This window comes from Pseudophryne corroboree, chromosome 3 (genome assembly GCF_028390025.1).
Source record: "Pseudophryne corroboree isolate aPseCor3 chromosome 3, aPseCor3.hap2, whole genome shotgun sequence".
Classification (NCBI taxonomy): domain Eukaryota; kingdom Metazoa; phylum Chordata; class Amphibia; order Anura; family Myobatrachidae; genus Pseudophryne; species Pseudophryne corroboree.
The window spans coordinates 490,445,671-490,468,251 of NC_086446.1; the positions used below are offsets into that span (position 1 = coordinate 490,445,671).

General features: G+C 41.7%; 1 protein-coding gene across 3 annotated transcripts in view; it reads right to left on the reverse strand.

Annotated features, from left to right (window-relative positions):
* MYOCD (myocardin) overlaps window positions 1–22,581 on the reverse strand; it is a 69,945-nt gene that overhangs the window by 18,374 nt on the left and 28,990 nt on the right. For all 3 annotated transcript variants that reach the window (XM_063960952.1, XM_063960953.1, XM_063960951.1), the window contains 4 exons: window positions 18,956–19,011; window positions 8,662–8,737; window positions 8,366–8,527; window positions 4,114–4,292 (listed from right to left, as the gene is read on the reverse strand). In XM_063960952.1, the coding sequence (XP_063817022.1) occupies window positions 4,114–4,292; window positions 8,366–8,527; window positions 8,662–8,737; window positions 18,956–19,011 (473 nt within the window). The remainder of the gene's footprint in view (window positions 1–4,113; window positions 4,293–8,365; window positions 8,528–8,661; window positions 8,738–18,955; window positions 19,012–22,581) is intronic.

Consider the following 22,581-nt stretch of genomic DNA (forward strand, 5'->3'; position numbering starts at 1 on the left):
TTGGATTTTCCTGCAAAATAGATCTTGATACATAAATACTGTATCTATGTATTTAAATATGCATACATACATAAATGTTTGCGTTAGGGGTGTGCACTATATATTTTATTTTATATCTATACATATATATATAGTCATTTTGTAATTTTGTACTTGAGCTTGTGCAAATTCCCCCCCCCCCAATTTTTTTTGTATGATAAGTCCATAAACAGTCCCTAGAAGTATATTTATCCCCCCCAAAATATTTTTAAATACATATAGTCATTTTTGCACGAGCGGGGTGTCAGTTTTTTTTCCTTTATTGCTCCTCTTCCTTATGTCACATTAAGATACTGTAATGCATATCTTAGTTTCTTTATAGGTGACTAAGCTATACAATAGTGAAAACGCAATCCAAATTAATCCTGTAGCTTTTGTGTGATGTTGGGATGGACAGACAGACAAATAAAAATTCAGAAAAAAAAGATAAAGAGTCCCAAGGAGTACATGACTACAAAAAATGTCTATGTACAGACACAACCATTACAACTTTAATATAATATAGATATAGGGCCGTATTCAATAGCTGTCGGGTCCTTTTCGATGGAAAGAACCAGACAGCACTCTATTCAGTGCCGGGCCAAACCCAACAGGTTTGGCCCGGTCCCAACAGTATCAATCCGACTTTTTAAAAGTCAGATTGACATTGTCGGAAGCGGGGCTAAAACCTGTTGGGTTTGGCCATGCTTCCGACAGTCAGATTTCTCGACTTGACGGAAAAAAGCTACCGGTAATGAATAGGTCGGAACCCCTTCCAACCTCAATCAGTCGGAAGCTGCTGTCTTTCCGACAGACGGCAGCTTCCGACTCTTATTGTATACACCCTTAAGCAGTTAACAGTCGAAAATCAGGTTGCTTAATTAAAACTTTTAAGCTGCTTATTAAAATTGACTGGAATGACTTCCAATACTGTAATTAAATAGCGTCTGCCTGAAACTACCTGTTAAGAACTGAAATATATCATGTTGCTACCATTTGTTGGTTAGGTTCTAATGAATACACATTCTTTAGTAAGTCAGTAGCCTGTCAAATATTCACTTGTCTAGCAACATTAGTTGTCAACAATTTCAGCCATTAGTCTTATTTCTAGTATCAAGAATTACTGTAGTGATAGTAGCACCCAACATGATGATTTATTATATTTTTTATATATATAATTTTTGAGTGCAGTTACCCTTTAAGAGTAGGTATAGATAAGATATTCAAATCTATTCTTTAGCCATTCATATACAGAACACAGTAATCTGAGAACTCTTAAATTATGTATTCGCAACCTAGCAAGACAGAGGCAACAAGTCTATAATCTGCGCAGTGTCTAGAAAATGACACAAGCACTGATATTCCAACTCTGTGCAGACTAGAAGAGACTAAGCATCTACTGATCACATGCTTGGCAGGCACCTAGTAATAAATCTCCAGAGGGCATTTCATTTAATTCAGGATCTCTGGAAATTCTGTCCAGCTATGGCTACTGACAGGATATTCCTTGAGAGAAATTTATTGTTACAACCTCAGTAAAAATTATCATTAACTAAGACACTCAGGTTAAAATAAAAAAAAATAATTAGAAATAATTTTAGAAAATGGAAACTAAGGAGTTTTATAAAACTATATTTTATAAAAGGTCCATTTTAATGTGGCGATAATGAACCTATTTTTTTTAATTCTCTGTATTTTCACTCATTTTCATAGGAAGGGGGTGAAGTTATGGAAAGAATATGGAGTACAAAAAAGTCCTAAAGAAATATTAAGGCAAAAAAAAAGCAAAAAGCAAAAAAACAAACCCAAAACATTAATACAGCCCGGAAAAAATGGGAGCACATTTTATATAATTACTAATACTTTAAATGCAAGGTTGTAGAATTATGGGATTGCATCTCAGCAGTGGTGGTATATTATATTACAAACAAGTATAACAATTGCTGTAGATCTATGTAGTTATCTTATAAATAAATTGGAGAAAAGGTCAACCATTCAAATAGATTTCAGGGCAGACAGAAATGAAACTCTCAGGGTGGGCTGAAAATGTAACTGTTTTCAGATTCGTGGTACGTTGAAATTTGTTTTTGGGCTTTAGAGCTCCAAAACAAAAAGAAAAAAAACAACATGATGTAGATCATAAAAGTATTTCTTGACGAAAAATCATAACTGCTAGATTGTGAGCATGATGCCCTCACTACAACTTACAAGCCTCCGAGACCAATCATATTTTATTAGCCCTCCGCAAGTAGACATAGCACGTAGACAAAACTTTGGCTGACTGCCCTAAGAGCTTGGAAATATCGAAGGCTGTTATGCCAAGTACACTGTGTAACAAAGACACAGGAATGAGGAGTAAGCAGGCTGAGCCAAAGTTCTGTCATATCTGGGTTAACAATCCCCCTGTATACCCTACGCAGAACATTGCTATCTTCTGAAGCATTATTACAACTCAGAACGTTTACTAGTCCCGTCTAATGTCAGTCGGTGATCCAGCTTTCTAAACAAAACGATGTACAGATTTTATTTTAATGTACTTTATGATGCAATTGACATAATAAATTGATCATTTCAACCCTTCTAAAGGTCAACACTCTAGGCATTAGTTATGCAGTCCAAGAAGATTTGATATATAGGCTTTGTGTCAGTTTTGTAACTGCATGAGAGCTTAATGGTGGATTTTAAAGAACAAATCAGAATTTATATAGACAGCATCGTGTACTGGATATATATTTCAGTAGCTTTCACTATCAACATAAAAGTGTGTATTATTGTGAACCAGTCACGACAAATCCATTTTTTTGACCTTCGAACTAGTATATTTAAAGCAATGCTATATTGTGTCTGCCAATTGTTGCAGAACGGACTACCGATTTGTGTTATATTCTTATTAGTAATTTTGTCTTCGTTTCAATGGCATCGGTATGTAAATGAGGATGTAAAGGCATATCAAACAAGCATTCTGGGAAAGAAAGAAAGAAAGAAAGAAAGAAAGAAAGAAAGAAAGAAAGAGATTTTAATATGAAGATATACAATGGGCACACTAATCAACATGGCAAAAATGTCAACAAATATGGTGTATCTAAAAATAAAATCATATTACTACTGCCAATTGTAGCATAGGTTAGGCAATACAAAAGCTTTGCTATACCTTACAAATGTATTTTCTTCTTCTTTTTGTTCCTCTAGACAACTGTTTAAGGCTAGGTACACACTAGAACAATATATCATTCATTCGAGCGATGAACGATATATCGGTAGCGGGCTGGCGGGTGTGTACACCTGACATGCTAATCCACTATTGGCGTATCAATAATGGATGCAGGGTATGCGGTGCATATGGTCCCTAGGTACAGGGGGGACCACTTCCCACACTCTGCAACCATATAATTATACTTACCTTTCCATAGCCCCGTGGCAGCTGGTAATGCAGATAGAAATCATTGGAAAAATGGCATAGCAGGAATTTTACTGGTGGTTTGCGCATGCGCAATAGAGATGTCCCCAGAAATACAGTGCAGGCACCATGTTCCCGAAGACCCGCCCATGTGCAGTAGACTCTGGTACAAAGCCAGATTCTACAGATCTGCAACCGCTCTCCGCCCCTGCTGTGAACAACATCATTCACAGATATTTCACATCGACCCTGCAGCACAGCAGATTCCAGTATATCTTGCAGATATATCAGTATGTCTGGCTGTGTGTACAAGTGACCCACTGACTGCTCGTGCACTGGCTGCAGGGATTTACATCACAACTGGGGGGGGGGGGGGGCACATTCAAATGCCCTTCCAGTTGTGATGTCTGTTTTGTGTGTACCAAATCGGCCATTATGTTGACCATGGCCATGTATAAATCTGTTGCTCTGGTTCCCAAAGATTCTATGCCTGCAGACCCAATGATGAAATTGCCCTTCATACAATACCAACAAGTCAGAGATGCCAAGAACTTGCATTCATTTTGTATTGTAGCTTCATAATGTCTACAAGAACTACAATTGTTGAACATAATCAATAGTGGTTTGTGACATTTGTGACACTTTAGAATAATGACCCTGCTAAAGATAGCCTCTAAGGAGAATGTTAGAAATCGTACCGTCACTGGAGCAGAGTGTGGAGAACCAGTGGCGTCCATATTTTTGGTCTCTTGTGGAGATGAAGATGAGATTCCCTGGGAGTCATCGCTTCTCTCTTGTTCAGGAGATAAAGCGTCATTGCTGCTGTCTTCTTCAAAAGCAAAGGCATCCGCAGGCTTAGAATATGTGGTTGGACTGCCTTCACAGATTAAAAATAGCAGGTTAATCAATAATACTGTAACTAGTGTACAGCTAAATATATGAAGAGTGAAACATCGGGTATGTAAATGCCAATTTCTACAGTTCACAGTGACAAAATATAATAAATAAATTAAAAACAAACAAAGACGTATAATAAGGTCCCCTCCATAAAATTCAGCATATCAATCACAGGTGCAAGCCCACAGGATGAGTGTTTTTTTTCCATTTAAAAAATATATATTTAAAACGTATAAAAAAAAAAAACATCCGCATACTAGTGAGGTCCTTGCACAAAATCAGTGGGAGAGATAAGAAGTTGACTTTGGAGAGCTTTCTTGCAATAAATGTACTTTTCCCTTCTGTTGAATCAATGCAAAAACAAATGAATTGACTCTTATATTATTTTATCACCTCAGTAAATCTGTAATGTAACAAAACTATAGAAAATTAGATTTCAATATCAATTCTTAACAAATTCTAAAACCTGTTCATAGACATCCAAGTGCATTATTAGCAGCTCTTTGTGATAAGTGAACATGCATCTTAAGCTTAATGGTCAGTTAGGATGAACATCTTCTAGAGTGTTCCGAGTTATCATGGCCTTGGAGATAAACATGTGTGCCTGACCACCACATCAGGAAGTCATGTGACCCAGAGTTTAAATAATCCTGCTGCTTCTGGATCAAACTCCATTTTGTCCTCATTAAAAGAGAGCTCAGAGTGCTGACAGGAAGCTGGTTAAATGTGTTCATGATATCAGCCCTCAGCTATGTGCCAGCTCACAGCACAGACAAAGCTGCCTGTTGTATGGAAATTAGTGAGGAAAGGAAGAAAAACCCTAGTAGTCAATGAGATTATGTTAATAACTCGACTGCACTTTGCAGTGTCATATCTGCAAGAAGTTAAAGCCATATATTTATACTTTTTGGACCAGTAAAAAATGTAATACCACAGAGACTGTTTTAAATTATTATTCTATCAGAAATGCAGTGAACAATCCAAACATCTAATTTTCTGGAATCATCGCAATGACCAAAACAACAACCAAATGCCAGACTTTTTTAGTGGTCGACATCATGAGTCTTCTATGTAATGATCACTGAATATACAGTATATACTGTATGTTAGCTATCTAACTATGTATTAAGTATCAGACTATGGGGGGTATGCAATTAGCTCCGGTTTTTTGCCTAGATGAAAAAACTGAGCATTTTCGCTATTTTTAGTGCGAATGGAGATTCGCCCTGTGCAATAGCAGGGCCGGATTTTCGCCTAGGCAAAATATGTGGCAGGGGAGGAAAACACTTGGATCGGTGAATCCACTTGTTTTCCGTTGAAAATGCGGGCCATTTTTGCCAATTTTGAGGCATTTTTCGCCAAAGCCTTTTCACTTAATAAAAAAGGTGAAAAGTCATTGGCGAAAATGCCTTCAAAACAGATGAAAATGGCCCTAATTGAATACTCATGTGGGGCGAATTCATTAGGTCTGAAATGATCGGAACTAAATGAATACCCCCCTATGAATTAAGTACTGTATGCCGCTTCTGATTCCATACTACCTCACTCAATTACTGCAATCTGTAGATAAATGACCATTAGCAGTACCGAGAATCTCCTGAAATTTATTTGGGGGTCGAGCTTTTAGCCATGCCACTCTGACTCTATGGAATTTGAGAATCCTTCAAAAACCGACTCAAGACTTTCCTGTTTACTAAAGCATTTCCTTAATGCCCACTTCCTACAGTATGTCCATGCTCTCTGTATTTTATGAAAAGCTTTTCTGTATTTCATTGTTTCTGTACTGTATAATGTTCATTCTATCTGTTAAGCGCCTCGAGTCCTATTGAACACAGAGCACTATAAAAATAAAATAATAATAATAATAATAATAATAATAATAATAATTATTATTATTATTATTATTATTTTCTGACTCACTGTGAGTTGTGGCAGTGGATACTAAATTACAGGAGCAATTCAATATACAGCCATAACACTGCTGACTCTGATGCTATGTAGTAGTGGTGGAATTTCACACTGCTGGGATTGACTAGAAATTGCTACTGCACATGCAAGCGCCGAGTTCATGCATGTATACTGCTGGAGGGAGCACATGGCCTAAGGGTCACTTCAGACCTTTTCCCATAGGAAGGAGCTGACTGCTGGGATTAGTGTATAGGGATGGAGATCCGCACTGGGGTTGCAAGATAAGCAGGAGATATTAGTGATATTTCCTGTGTTATGAAATATGCGTGAAAACAGAATGTGTTTGTAAATCAAATAATTTCAACAGATATGTCTACATACATCTAACCTCAAATCACAAATACGAACATCTAACCGCCAAATAGCCCCATTTTGGCAAGTCACAGACTTTGAGTCTGAGACCACTAAGCGTAACGCTAGAGACTATTTTTCACAAAATATGTCTTATTTGCATCACTAATGCGACAAATGTACAATACAAGGGTACCCTGAATACTAACGCTGGCATTTCATTTAGCTTCTGTGTGCGACCTAATCTGGGTAAAAAGGCAAAAGACGGAGGTCCTATATGAGTTGTTCTTGCCACACCTTGCGCCACGTATCGTTATGCTTTATCTGTGATTTTATACCAATTCCTGGGTGACAAAAATACTAATCCTAAACACACACAGATGTGACCACGCTGGTTGTGGCTGCGTCTAGCCGGGGTGCGACTCATTTGGCATGATGCATGAGCACGCTGGTGTTTGCGTGCGTATATTCACATCTGTGATCCATAGGCATTGCATTGCATTTATCCTGTATCCTAGTTGACTAAACTAAAGCTGTCCAAACTGTCCAAAACTTCTCATTGGATAATCAAATAACATTACTGTAGGTCAAACTGATGTTTTTATGAATGAAATTGCATAGTAGTACACAGCATTCTAAAGTTATTTTTTACTAAAATTTGAAAAATATTCTTTATACAATGTACATGTAAACATTGTATATCCCAAATAAACTGATGGAAACAATAAACACATGAAGCATCAAGAGCACCTGTGATCACGGGAGGCAATCATTTTGCCGACTGTCGGGATCTCAGCGGTCAGGATACCGATGCCAGAATCCCGCCAGCCGGCAATGCCACCAGGCGGAATACCATCTCACAGGGGCTGTTCCCACTCATAGGTTCCCACGACACCCATAGAGTGGGAATAGATCCTGTGGAGGGATACTGACAGCCAGCATCCCGTCCACCGGGAATACATATGTATTCCGTGATCACCATGCAGCCCCTGGTCCCCCATCCTCAGCTATTATTATGGCACTTCAGACAGTTATTAACCTCATGCCATTTTAAATGCATGAGGTTAATCTGACTGAGTCTTTTTTGAGCACACTAATACCCCTCTCACACCAAACTTATAACCCAGTTTATTGCTAGGGTAACCTGGGCGCAGGCTTGGTGTGGAAGGGTCTATACGGGTTGTCTTACCTGGGAATTCGACCTTAGTCACTACCAGGGTTGAACCCGGCACTGACCCTGGGTAGACTGTGATGGGAATGGTACTACCCAGGACATCCAACCCAGGTCATGCTTAAAGTATATAGAGAGCGGCATCACTGGCGCTTGGAGATGATGTCATCTCTAAAGCCCAGCAGAGGGAAGACTCAGTGATGACCAGGTCCAGTCTGAGGTGTGAACAGCTGAACAAAACTTAAACTGTGTTCAATAACCCAGGCCAGACAGATTTTTTGGTGTTAAAGGGGTATTAGCAGATGCCAGGTAGATTTCCCCAGAATGCTGTGATCGGAGAGAAAGTACACCATGTTCATAACTACTCTGCCTGGGCAGTATACTGGGCAGTATAGTAACACAGCACTCGGTGGAGTTGCTGAATAACCTGCCAAAAGTTAAGTGGAGGGGGAGCAGTGAGGTTGCGCCCAAAAATTAAACATTCTCAATTGTGGCTCACCTGCACTTGTCAGTATCTATTAGCGGCTCTTGAAAACTTCTAGTGAGGTATCACTGATCTAGAGACTACCCAACTCCCTCCCTATTCTGTTAGGAGGAATACAATGAAAGAGAACATGTTTTACCTTTCATGGCATCTTTCACAGTAGATTCTAAAGGAATTATGTTCTTTTCCACCAATTCCAAAGGACCTGGCCTAAGGGCAATCCTTTCATTAAGGTCATCCGCCAGACGAGCCCTTTTCAGTTTCATCTGGGTAGTTTGAGGTGAGCCTTCAGCTGCTGAATCTAGGACAAAATTAAATTGTAGGATGATTTTGGTACAGTTTGGTTTCTTGCTCAATACATTAAGTAATATTTAACATGTTTTGTCATAAAATGCCAACTACGTTGTATCCACTAGAAACAAGCAACAGACTTACCTGGCAGAATATGCATATTAATCAGATCAGACCTTTCTGGCCTGCTTCTGACTTTGTGCTTCAAATAATCTTCACTCTAGAAAAGAGTCATAAAATAAAATGTACACAATATGAACATAAAACATTGGGAAGCTTAAATATGGGAGTATCAGTATATTAATATAAGTGGATGATGAGTGAGACTCTCGTTACACTTTCGCCTATTCAGTGCCTATGCTCTATACTTTCAGTTGGTTCCCAGATATGTAAGACAATATGAGAAGACTTTAGAACAGGAGTAAGCAAGTGCCGCAAGGTGGCACTCAAAGCTTGAGATCGGTCCCACGCTCCGGGCTCTCTGACTTTTACAGGATGAAAAAGTATTTTACAACTGTAGATGAATGTGTTGGAGCTTATAAGCACGGCCACTGGCAGTTCTGGACTTAACGGGTCTATTTAAAAAAAAAAAAAAAAAAGCTGCACCCCAAAAAATTGTTGCTTTTTGCTTTGCAATAAGAGCTGTGTTGGCAAGGAGATTTGAAACATCTTTTGCATTTGCTCCTCGGTTGTGGTGATCAGCATCAGTGAAATAAGCCCAATACTAATCGTCAAAGCCGGCCGGAGGTTCGGGGCACATACAGTAGAAGGGAGCTTGTATGGGAGTGGGAGGTATCAGGTGCCTGAAGACAATGGAGGCGACTGGTGCAATGGAAGAAAGCAGAGAGAGGTGCCTCATATATAAATAATATCCCTGCACAGGGAATCTGTATGATACCCTGGCTGTCGGGATCCTGGTGGTCAGCAGTCCAACACCGGAATCCCAACAGACGAAATATGCAGCGTGTCACCCTCAGATGATGGAGAGGATCACCACCCATGTGGGAGATCTGGGCGGCGGTCGGCATTTCACCTGGTGTCGGGATTCCATGTCGGTATCCTGAATGGCGGGATCCCGACAACCGGAAACGTAATTGCCTCCCCTGCACAGGCCCATTATATCCAATGGAGGCGGCAGTAATGTGACAGGAGAAATTAAAAGGTGGAGACTTTAACTAAAGGTTAGTGGACAAGTGGAATAGCCTCCCACCAGAGGTGGTAGAGGCTAAGACAGTAGGGCAATGTAAACATTCATGGGATAGACATAAGGATATCCTTATAAAGAAATCAGGATCAAATAAGGTTTGAGATAAAAAATATGGTAAAAAAAAGGGGCAGACAAGATGGGCCAAGTGGTTCTTATCTGCCATCAAATTCTATGTTTAAATGGAGAGAAATCAAAAGTCCTGTTTGGCTTTGTCCCATTTTAATGCTTTCTACATTAATGTTCATTATACAAGTCAGAGATACACTATTAGTTCTAGTAGAAAATGCCTGTAACTGGGACTTCTGATACAGTAGGTGTCTTTTGCCATTTCTTATATGACCCTTGAGGATGGAGCCAATTAAAGCTAATTAAATCACTGGGTACAGTCAGTACACATGCACTGTATTCCACAGCGATATATCAGTGCTCTGGGTAGGGCAAGTTAGACTATACTCCCTCTCTCCCTCCCATTTAATGAATAGTGTGTTAGTAAATAAGTCCTATATTCCAAAATGATGGGGCCCACAGAGTTACAACTTGCCACTATAAGACTGCAAAGAAAGGAGTAAAGAACATGTAACATTTTATCTACATGACATCGTTCTCGTCTTTGGTTTCGACTACTGTATGCCTTTATATTTTATCCACTGATTTAAAAAGCAGGAGGTAAAATGTTATGGTTAGTGAGTGAGGGATGAGGGCTGCATTTCCTGCATTCTGAGATCAGCAGTCTCAGAAAGAGACTTTATTCTTCCAGATAGATTGTAGAGATGAGCGGGTTCGGTTTCTCTGAATCCGAACCCGCCCGAACTTCATGTTTTTTTTCACGGGTCCGAGCGACTCGGATCTTCCCGCCTTGCTCGGTTAACCCGAGCGCGCCCGAACGTCATCATGACGCTGTCGGATTCTCGCGAGGCTCGGATTCTATCGCGAGACTCGGATTCTATATAAGGAGCCGCGCGTCGCCGCCATTTTCACACGTGCATTGAGATTGATAGGGAGAGGACGTGGCTGGCGTCCTCTCCGTTTAGACACTTGATTTACTAATTTTGGGGAGCATTAGGAGTACTCAGTAGTGTACAGTGCAGAGTTTTGCTGATAGTGACCAGTGACTGACCACCACTTTTATTTATAATCCGTTCTCTGCCTGAAAAAAGCGATACACAGCACACAGTGACTCAGTCACATACCATATCTGTGTGCACTGCTCAGGCTCAGGCCAGTGTGCTGCATCATCTATTATCTATATATAATATTATATATATCTGTCTGACTGCTCAGCTCACACAGCTTATAATTGTGGGGGAGACTGGGGAGCACTACTGCAGTGCCAGTTATAGGTTATAGCAGGAGCCAGGAGTACATAATATATTATATAGTGAGTGACCACCAGACACACAGTGCAGTTTATTTAATATATCCGTTCTCTGCCAGAAAAAAGCGATACACACAGTGACTCAGTCAGTCACATACCATATCTGTGTGCACTGCTCAGGCTCAGGCCAGTGTGCTGCATCATCTATATATATTATATATCTGTCTGACTGCTCAGCTCACACAGCTTATAATTGTGGGGGAGACTGGGGAGCACTACTGCAGTGCCAGTTATAGGTTATAGCAGGAGCCAGGAGTACATAATATTATATTAAAATTAAACAGTGCACACTTTTGCTGCAGGAGTGCCACTGCCAGTGTGACTAGTGACCAGTGACCTGACCACCAGTATATAATATTAGTAGTATACTATCTCTTTATCAACCAGTCTATATTAGCAGCAGACACAGTACAGTGCGGTAGTTCACGGCTGTGGCTACCTCTGTGTCGGCACTCGGCAGCCCTTCCATAATTGTATATACCACCTAACCGTGGTTTTTTTTTCTTTCTTTATACATACATACTAGTTACGAGTATACTATCTCTTTATCAACCAGTCTATATATTAGCAGCAGACACAGTACAGTGCGGTAGTTCACGGCTGTGGCTACCTCTGTGTCGGCACTCGGCAGCCCGTCCATAATTGTATATACCACCTAACCGTGGTTTTTTTTTCTTTCTTTATACATACATACTAGTTACGAGTATACTATCTCTTTATCAACCAGTCTATATATTAGCAGCAGACACAGTACAGTGCGGTAGTTCACGGCTGTGGCTACCTCTGTGTCGGCACTCGGCAGCCCGTCCATAATTGTATATACCACCTAACCGTGGTTTTTTTTTCTTTCTTTATACATACATACTAGTTACGAGTATACTATCTCTATATCAACCAGTCTATATATTAGCAGCAGACACAGTACAGTGCGGTAGTTCACGGCTGTGGCTACCTCTGTGTCGGCACTCGGCAGCCCGTCCATAATTGTATATACCACCTAACCGTGGTTTTTTTTTCTTTCTTTATACATACATACTAGTTACGAGTATACTATCTCTTTATCAACCAGTCTATATATTAGCAGCAGACACAGTACAGTGCGGTAGTTCACGGCTGTGGCTACCTCTGTGTCGGCACTCGGCAGCCCGTCCATAATTGTATATACCACCTAACCGTGGTTTTTTTTTCTTTCTTTACACATACATACTAGTTACGAGTATACTATCTCTTTATCAACCAGTCTATATATTAGCAGCAGACACAGTACAGTGCGGTAGTTCACGGCTGTGGCTACCTCTGTGTCGGCACTCGGCAGCCCGTCCATAATTGTATACTAGTATCCAATCCATCCATCTCCATTGTTTACCTGAGGTGCCTTTTAGTTGTGCCTATTAAAATATGGAGAACAAAAATGTTGAGGTTCCAAAATTAGGGAAAGATCAAGATCCACTTCCACCTCGTGCTGAAGCTGCTGCCACTAGTCATGGCCGAGACGATGAAATGCCAGCAACGTCGTCTGCCAAGGCCGATGCCCAATGGCATAGTACAGAGCATGTCAAAACCAAAACACCAAATATCAGTAAAAAAAGGACTCCAAAACCTAAAATAAAATTGTCGGAGGAGAAGCGTAAACTTGCCAATATGCCATTTACCACACGGAGTGGCAAGGAACGGCTGAGGCCCTGGCCTATGTTCATGGCTAGTGGTTCAGCTTCACATGAGGATGGAAGCACTCAGCCTCTCGCTAGAAAACTGAAAAGACTCAAGCTGGCAAAAGCACCGCAAAGAACTGTGCGTTCTTTGAAATCCCAAATCCACAAGGAGAGTCCAATTGTGTCGGTTGCGATGCCTGACCTTCCCAACACTGGACGTGAAGAGCATGCGCCTTCCACCATTTGCACGCCCCCTGCAAGTGCTGGAAGGAGCACCCGCAGTCCAGTTCCTGATAGTCAGATTGAAGATGTCAGTGTTGAAGTACACCAGGATGAGGAGGATATGGGTGTTGCTGGCGCTGGGGAGGAAATTGACCAGGAGGATTCTGATGGTGAGGTGGTTTGTTTAAGTCAGGCACCCGGGGAGACACCTGTTGTCCGTGGGAGGAATATGGCCGTTGACATGCCAGGTGAAAATACCAAAAAAATCAGCTCTTCGGTGTGGAGGTATTTCACCAGAAATGCGGACAACAGGTGTCAAGCCGTGTGTTCCCTTTGTCAAGCTGTAATAAGTAGGGGTAAGGACGTTAACCACCTCGGAACATCCTCCCTTATACGTCACCTGCAGCGCATTCATAATAAGTCAGTGACAAGTTCAAAAACTTTGGGTGACAGCGGAAGCAGTCCACTGACCAGTAAATCCCTTCCTCTTGTAACCAAGCTCACGCAAACCACCCCACCAACTCCCTCAGTGTCAATTTCCTCCTTCCCCAGGAATGCCAATAGTCCTGCAGGCCATGTCACTGGCAAGTCTGACGAGTCCTCTCCTGCCTGGGATTCCTCCGATGCATCCTTGCGTGTAACGCCTACTGCTGCTGGCGCTGCTGTTGTTGCCGCTGGGAGTCGATGGTCATCCCAGAGGGGAAGTCGTAAGCCCACTTGTACTACTTCCAGTAAGCAATTGACTGTTCAACAGTCCTTTGCGAGGAAGATGAAATATCACAGCAGTCATCCTACTGCAAAGCGGATAACTGAGTCCTTGACAACTATGTTGGTGTTAGACGTGCGTCCGGTATCCGCCGTTAGTTCACAGGGAACTAGACAATTTATTGAGGCAGTGTGCCCCCGTTACCAAATACCATCTAGGTTCCACTTCTGTAGGCAGGCGATACCGAGAATGTACACGGACGTCAGAAAAAGACTCACCAGTGTCCTAAAAAATGCAGTTGTACCCAATGTCCACTTAACCACGGACATGTGGACAAGTGGAGCAGGGCAGGGTCAGGACTATATGACTGTGACAGCCCACTGGGTAGATGTATGGACTCCCGCCGCAAGAACAGCAGCGGCGGCACCAGTAGCAGCATCTCGCAAACGCCAACTCTTTCCTAGGCAGGCTACGCTTTGTATCACCGCTTTCCAGAATACGCACACAGCTGAAAACCTCTTACGGCAACTGAGGAAGATCATCGCGGAATGGCTTACCCCAATTGGACTCTCCTGTGGATTTGTGGCATCGGACAACGCCAGCAATATTGTGTGTGCATTAAATATGGGCAAATTCCAGCACGTCCCATGTTTTGCACATACCTTGAATTTGGTGGTGCAGAATTTTTTAAAAAACGACAGGGGCGTGCAAGAGATGCTGTCGGTGGCCAGAAAAATTGCGGGACACTTTCGGCGTACAGGCACCACGTACAGAAGACTGGAGCACCACCAAAAACTACTGAACCTGCCCTGCCATCATCTGAAGCAAGAAGTGGTAACGAGGTGGAATTCAACCCTCTATATGCTTCAGAGGTTGGAGGAGCAGCAAAAGGCCATTCAAGCCTATACAATTGAGCACAATATAGGAGATGGAATGCACCTGTCTCAAGCGCAGTGGAGAATGATTTCAACGTTGTGCAAGGTTCTGATGCCCTTTGAACTTGCCACACGTGAAGTCAGTTCAGACACTGCCAGCCTGAGTCAGGTCATTCCCCTCATCAGGCTTTTGCAGAAGAAGCTGGAGGCATTGAAGAAGGAGCTAAAAGGGAGCGATTCCGCTAGGCATGTGGGACTTGTGGATGCAGCCCTTAATTCGCTTAACAAGGATTCACGGGTGGTCAATCTGTTGAAATCAGAGCACTACATTTTGGCCACCGTGCTCGATCCTAGATTTAAAGCCTACCTTGGATCTCTCTTTCCTCCAGACACAGGTCTGCTGGGGTTGAAAGACCTGCTGGTGACAAAATTGTCAAGTCAAGCGGAACGCGACCTGTCAACATCTCCTCCTTCACATTCTCCCGCAACTGGGGGTGCAAGGAAAAGGCTCAGAATTCCGAGCCCACCCGCTGGCGGTGATGCAGGGCAGTCTGGAGCGACTGCTGATGCTGACATCTGGTCCGGACTGAAGGACCTGACAACGATTACGGACATGTCGTCTACTGTCACTGCATATGATTCTCTCAACATTGATAGAATGGTGGAGGATTATATGAGTGACCGCATCCAAGTAGGCACGTCACACAGTCCGTACTTATACTGGCAGGAAAAAGAGGCAATTTGGAGGCCCTTGCACAAACTGGCTTTATTCTACCTAAGTTGCCCTCCCACAAGTGTGTACTCCGAAAGAGTGTTTAGTGCCGCCGCTCACCTTGTCAGCAATCGGCGTACGAGGTTACAGCCAGAAAATGTGGAGAAGATGATGTTCATTAAAATGAATTATAATCAATTCCTCCGCGGAGACATTGACCAGCAGCAATTGCCTCCACAAAGTACACAGGGAGCTGAGATGGTGGATTCCAGTGGGGACGAATTGATAATCTGTGAGGAGGGGGATGTACACGGTGATATATCGGAGGGTGAAGATGAGGTGGACATCTTGCCTCTGTAGAGCCAGTTTGTGCAAGGAGAGATTAATTGCTTCTTTGTTGGGGGGGGTCCAAACCAACCCGTCATATCAGTCACAGTCGTGTGGCAGACCCTGTCACTGAAATGATGGGTTGGTTAAAGTGTGCATGTCCTGTTTTGTTTATACAACATAAGGGTGGGTGGGAGGGCCCAAGGACAATTCCATCTTGCACCTCTTTTTTCTTTTCTTTTTCTTTGCATCATGTGCTGATTGGGGAGGGTTTTTTGGAAGGGACATCCTGCGTGACACTGCAGTGCCACTCCTAGATGGGCCCGGTGTTTGTGTCGGCCACTAGGGTCGCTAATCTTACTCACACAGTCAGCTACCTCATTGCGCCTCTTTTTTTCTTTGCGTCATGTGCTGTTTGGGGAGGGTTTTTTGGAAGGGACATCCTGCGTGACACTGCAGTGCCACTCCTAGATGGGCCTGGTGTTTGTGTCGGCCACTAGGGTCGCTAATCTTACTCACACAGTCAGCTACCTCATTGCGCCTCTTTTTTTTCTTTGCGTCATGTGCTGTTTGGGGAGGGTTTTTTGGAAGGGCCATCCTGCGTGACACTGCAGTGCCACTCCTAGATGGGCCCGGTGTTTGTGTCGGCCACTAGGGTCGCTAATCTTACTCACACAGCTACCTCATTGCGCCTCTTTTTTTCTTTGCGTCATGTGCTGTTTGGGGAGGGTTTTTTGGAAGGGACATCCTGCGTGACACTGCAGTGCCACTCCTAGATGGGCCCGGTGTTTGTGTCGGCCACTAGGGTCGCTAATCTTACTCACACAGCTACCTCATTGCGCCTCTTTTTTTCTTTGCGTCATGTGCTGTTTGGGGAGGGTTTTTTGGAAGGGACATCCTGCGTGACACTGCAGTGCCACTCCTAGATGGGCCCGGTGTTTGTGTCGGCCACTAGGGTCGCTAATCTTACTCACACAGCTACCTCATTGCGCCTCTTTTTTTCTTTGCGTCATGTGCTGTTTGGGGAGGGTTTTTTGGAAGGGACATCCTGCGTGACACTGCAGTGCCACTCCTAGATGGGCCCAGTGTTTGTGTCGGCCACTAGGGTCGCTTATCTTACTCACACAGCGACCTCGGTGCAAATTTTAGGACTAAAAATAATATTGTGAGGTGTGAGGTATTCAGAATAGACTGAAAATGAGTGTAAATTATGGTTTTTGAGGTTAATAATACTTTGGGATCAAAATGACCCCCAAATTCTATGATTTAAGCTGTTTTTTAGTGTTTTTGGAAAAAAACACCCGAATCCAAAACACACCCGAATCCGACAAAAAAAATTCGGTGAGGTTTTGCCAAAACGCGTTCGAACCCAAAACACGGCCGCGGAACCGAACCCAAAACCAAAACACAAAACCCGAAAAATTTCAGGCGCTCATCTCTAATAGATTGGTCATCCATGTAGTAAGGATTCCTATTTAATAGGGTCAGATTCTATTCCCTTCTCCCCTCCTGTCAGACAGCCAATTTCCTTACTGCCCAACTATAAAAACAGATTTCATTTTACAAGGTACATTTAAGGACAGTGGAATACAATGTACAAAGTTACAAGGGTACATATGCATTTTTGTGCAGAAAAAAAAAGCTATCCCATTTACACAAATAAGGACTAAAAACTATTATTCATGGTCAACACTACTGTATTGGAATAAAAACGAAAAATAACGTCATGGTTTGTGGGGTTCATTTCTTTCTTTTATATGATGATGACAGTGTTGCTTTAATGACTATAGATTATATCCACATTTTTCACAAGCTGGTCCTTACATGATAGGCCGCATAATGTCCTGGATACTAGAGGCAAAGAACATTTCCATCTGTGGAATATTCACCTCATACTGCAATTTGCAGTGAAATGTCCCACATTTCTTTGGTGGAGTTTGGCCTCAAGTGTTACCAGTCGTACCTCAATCCCACTACGGGGAAGAATGAATAGGTCGACACTGTGTCAGCTCTGATTATAGAATGTACATTGTGTGAGATGTGATTTATAAAAATGTTTTTTGCCCTCACCCATCTGAGTTTATGCTTAATTTTCCGAGTGCTGTCATGTATATATTACATCCATCTGTATATATTATATATATATATATATATATATATATATATATATAAAATGAGTGTATTATTTGATGAAAATCAGTGTATCACTGAAGCATTGACCAATCAAGGAGACAGTGTTTGTTTAATTTTTCCCCTGAGCGTTGCTAATGTATCTATTATACAAAGTGCCAACCCATGCAGCGATATACCTAGCTGGCAACAGGGATCAGTTGTTTTATTATTCACTTTATAATGGGAGTATCGGATTCATTCAGCTTATATATATACGCCGGAATCCCAACCGCTTTCAATGCCGGCAGCCGGAATGCTGGCAAACAGGGACTATTCCCACTCGTGGGTGTTCACGATACCCATAGAGTGGGAACAGAACCTAACACATACCTTATGGCTTTTAAAGGTACACTAGTCACCTGACACTGGCTGATAAATTACTAAGGAAGAGCTGACACATGAAAAAGCTTGTGGCCACAGTTAATAAGAGTTAACCAAAGATTAACCCTGCAATATACAAACAAATATAAAACCACAGCACTCGCCACCCCAGATAGGGGTGCAATGTCTGCACTCACCACTCATAGGGTGGGGTGCATGTAGCCATGGCCACCTACTTAAATATATACAAACAGAAAATTCAGCACTCACCATAGCAAGCTCACTTATCCCCACAACATCAATAAATAAATGATGGGGGTTTTATATTTGCTTGTATATTGCAGGGTTAATCTTTGGTTAACTCTTATTAACTGTGGCCACAAGCTTTTTTATGCACCTCTATGTAAACTCAATTGTTTTAAACCTGTGTCAGCTGTTCCTTAGTAATTTATCAGCCAGTGTCAGGTGACTAGTGTACCTTTAAAAGCCATAAGGTATGTGGCAGGTACACATTAAACCTAGTGGGCATATTTGCAGTTATATTATGTGTGATACAGTTGCCAGGTTTTAATTTTTAAGACTCTGTGATAGTGTAGGACCTGCAAGAATGTGGGGTACTTTGGAGAGCGGTTTGCATTGACCAATTCACTAACTAAACCCCCATCATTTATTTATTTATTGATGTTGTGAGGATAAGTGCTCTTGCTATGGTGAGTGCTGAATTTTCAGTTTGTATATATATATATATAAAACTGTGTGTATATCTAAAAATCTGGAGGCCCAGTGTGAGAAATAAAGAAGTATGTTGTGTCCAGATATAAATATTGCTTCTGATATTTGGAGGAAAGCGTATAGATTACAGGCTGTACCTTGGTTCGTTCCAAGTTTTTCCTCTGCTCTTGGAATGCAGCTGGACTCTTGAGGGCTACAACAGCAAACAGAATAATAAGACAGATTAGTATAAACAATATTATTTATGTTTGTACATCTGTGCTACTGAGGGGAATCTTTTACATCAGAACCATAGTATTTCCATCCCTAATTCTTAGATCAAAGGTTGCCCATGAAGTTCCAGCATTCTGAAACATATGCTTCTTTGCCGACCAATCCTCTAATGGATGATATATGTAAAGTATATGAAGCCTTAAAGAGTAACAAATTCATATTTAGAACACGTCATGCTCTTGGCAGTGGGTGGTACGTTCAACACACTCCTCCCAAATGTTATCTTGCTGCATCCAAAATCACCCAACCAACAGCCAATATCTGGAGCTTTCTCCGCATATACCAAGTATCATTGGTATCACTGGTCTATACATGATTTGCAATACACAGACCTAAGCTGGTCAGTGGTCATAGCTGGTAATTGAATTAATTAAAGTACTATTCCTGCAAGATAAAAAGATGGAGTTCATATTGCTTCATGCTGAGAGCCACAGGAAATAAAAAGAGCATGATGTCACCAGGAGCATGGTGAGGCCCAAAAAGACCAACAATTCCCCAATTCTGCACACAGTGGTATAATACAAACTCACGTCCGGCTTATATCCTCCCTTACGCTATGGAATAAAAAAACAGTTTTGTGGTTACAGGTTTCTTTTCTTTTTTTTTTCACCTGCAACAATGGAGTTTCTACAGCACAGAGAGAAAACCCTTCTTCAGATGTGGTTAATAGTACAGTAGGGAGACATCAATCTTTTACAGGCACAGCTGTATGTACTCAGTGTAATACATTTTATAATACATTACATTTTATAACCAGTGTATTCTGGTTAGTGACATTTCATCAGCAGTGATTCCAGGCAAGATTGCAAAAATATAAAATAGTAAGCTGAACATAAGACCTTTACCAACATAATGTGTAATACTAATGTTTAAAGCACCCTAATATTCATCAACAATGGAACATTTTACACATTTTATATCCTGCAATAACCCTGGGGCTTAAGTAACCAAATTACACAGGTAGATATGCCTATATACAGTAGATATTTAGTTGTATGAATGTGGTACCCCTTGTTCAATTGCATGTTACACTATAAGTTTCTCTAAGTGAAAAAAGTTGACACAAGCTCTGCAAGGTACCAACGTAAATATATTTTACAGATTATAATTCACAATATGCTAACTTTAATATATGAAAAAATATTTTTTAAAGTGTTTCAAATAAACTTTTATTGTGGCAAACTGCCAGACACCTGGCAGTACTTATAGCCCCCCCGGCAGAAATTACAACATCCAAATGTTTACTGTGAAAGTCTCTCTATCCTTACTTTAAGAAGGGGTTCCTTTGTACTGTAAGTCTTCTGAATGTCTAAAATACACATATCTTCAATAACATTGAGGACTAGAGACTGTGAAGTATTCAGGAATAAATACAGAGTGTGTTGCAAGGACAACAGAAGAAGACGATTCTCTTGTGTGGGGCACACTTTTGTATGTGTATGTTATAAGATACGATTATTAATATTAAAATAAAATATGTTATACTCCACTCTCCACACCTGTTCAAAATTTCAATAAGATATGTTTCAATGAATATGGCATGGCTGAATCGTATCTAGAATCAAGGACAAGCTATAGTTTGTGTGTGTGTGTGTGTGTGTGTGTGTGTGTGTGTGTATGTATATATATATATATATATATATCACTCCAATGGCGGCACTCCGGACTGGTACAGATTACTCAGAGCCAATAATGTATAGCAACGTTTCAGCGCTCTGCGGCGCTTTTATCAAGCCATATAAAACATACAATGTTAAGGAGAATGGTAGATTATGGCCTTCCCTGTTTGTAAAACCTACAGACAGGAATAATCTACTCCATGCCAGTAGTGCACATCCTGAATCATTGAAGAATGCGTTACCTTATTCCCAGTTTCTGAGAGCATTGCGGATTTCCAGGAACAGGGAATTAGGTGTCCAACAAGTAGATATGATGGTTAAAAAGTTCTTAGACAGAGGATACAGTGCAACAGTTCTGGCTAAGGCAAGAACGAAAGCACTAGCAGTTCCCTCTGAAGAGTTATTTAAACCACGCAGGGACAAGGCTAATTCTAACCGACATATTTGGTGCAATAAATACACGCATTTAAGCCCTTATATTAAAAAGAAGGCTAACCAATTATGGCCAATTATAGAATCAGATAAAGATTTGGTGGCATTGAATCACAAATCTTTAATGACTTGTTACAAAAGAGGAAAAAACTTAAGAGATTACTTGGTACATAATGATGTTTCCAACTTGGGCAAACAGGAAAACAAAAGTTTTTTGGGCAAACCGAAAAACGGATGTTTTAAATGCCCTAACTGCACCACATGCGGTTATCTATTAACAGGACCCACATTTAATCACCCTCACACAGGTGTCAAATACACTATCAGACATCGATTAACCTGCACTAGTCGGTTCGTGGTATACATCATAATTTGTCCTTGCTCAATGATGTACATTGGTAAAACTGAAGTAACATTCCGTGAACGTATGGCCCAACATCGCACAGCTATTCGTGCAGCCATTAATACAGGTACCAGTATACAACCGGTTGCCAGACATTTTTGTGAGGCTAGACATAATCTGTCTGCCTTACGGTATCGGAATACACTTAGCCTGCTGGACTAGGTGTTGGAGGGCACCCGGCAAAGTATACCTGATTCACCTGGGGAGTGCCGGAGCTGGGAGCGATATATATATATATATATATATGTGTGCGCATAAATTAATACAAATACCTATATTGTGCTAGTGACTGGCAATCGTCAGATGGTATTACTTTCTAATATTCAAAGAGGGCTGCTAGTCCTCAGAAAGGTCCTTTGCAAAAAAAGCCCCACAGAATTTACATCGGTTATGTTACTAAATTATACAACTCTGTACTTTCATAAAGGATATATAGGGGGTAATTCAGAGTTGATCGCAGCAGCAAATTTGTTAGCAGTTGGGCAAAACCATGTGAACTGCAGGTGTGGCAGATATAACATTTGCAGAGCGAGTTAGATTTGGGTGGGTTCTATTGTTTCTGTGCAGGGTGAATACTGGCTGGTTTATTTTTACACTGCAATTTAGATTTCAGATGGAACACATCCCACCCAAATCTAACTCTCTCTGCACATTATATCTTCCCCCAGAGGCGTCGGATTGGGGGGTGGGGGCGCAAGGTGTGGGGAGGGGGAGCGCTTACCCCCAGATCACCGCGGAGACCCGACATGAAAACTCCGGTGCTGCAGTGTGCTGCCCCGTGTCCTGTCCAGCCGGCTCTTCACAGACTCAGAAGCATTACAGGGAGGAGGCGGGGATGTCACAGCATGCTCAGCATGGCCACGCCTGCTCCCAGTAATGCATCTGTGAGAGCCAGCTGGGACAGGATAAGGGGCAGCACGCTGCGGCGCCAGAGTTTTTAAGTCAGATTTTCTGCGGTGATCTTGGGGGTAAGCGCTCCCTACATGGGGGGGGTAATCATGGGGGGGAGTGACAAAATGTATTTTTATCTACGCCC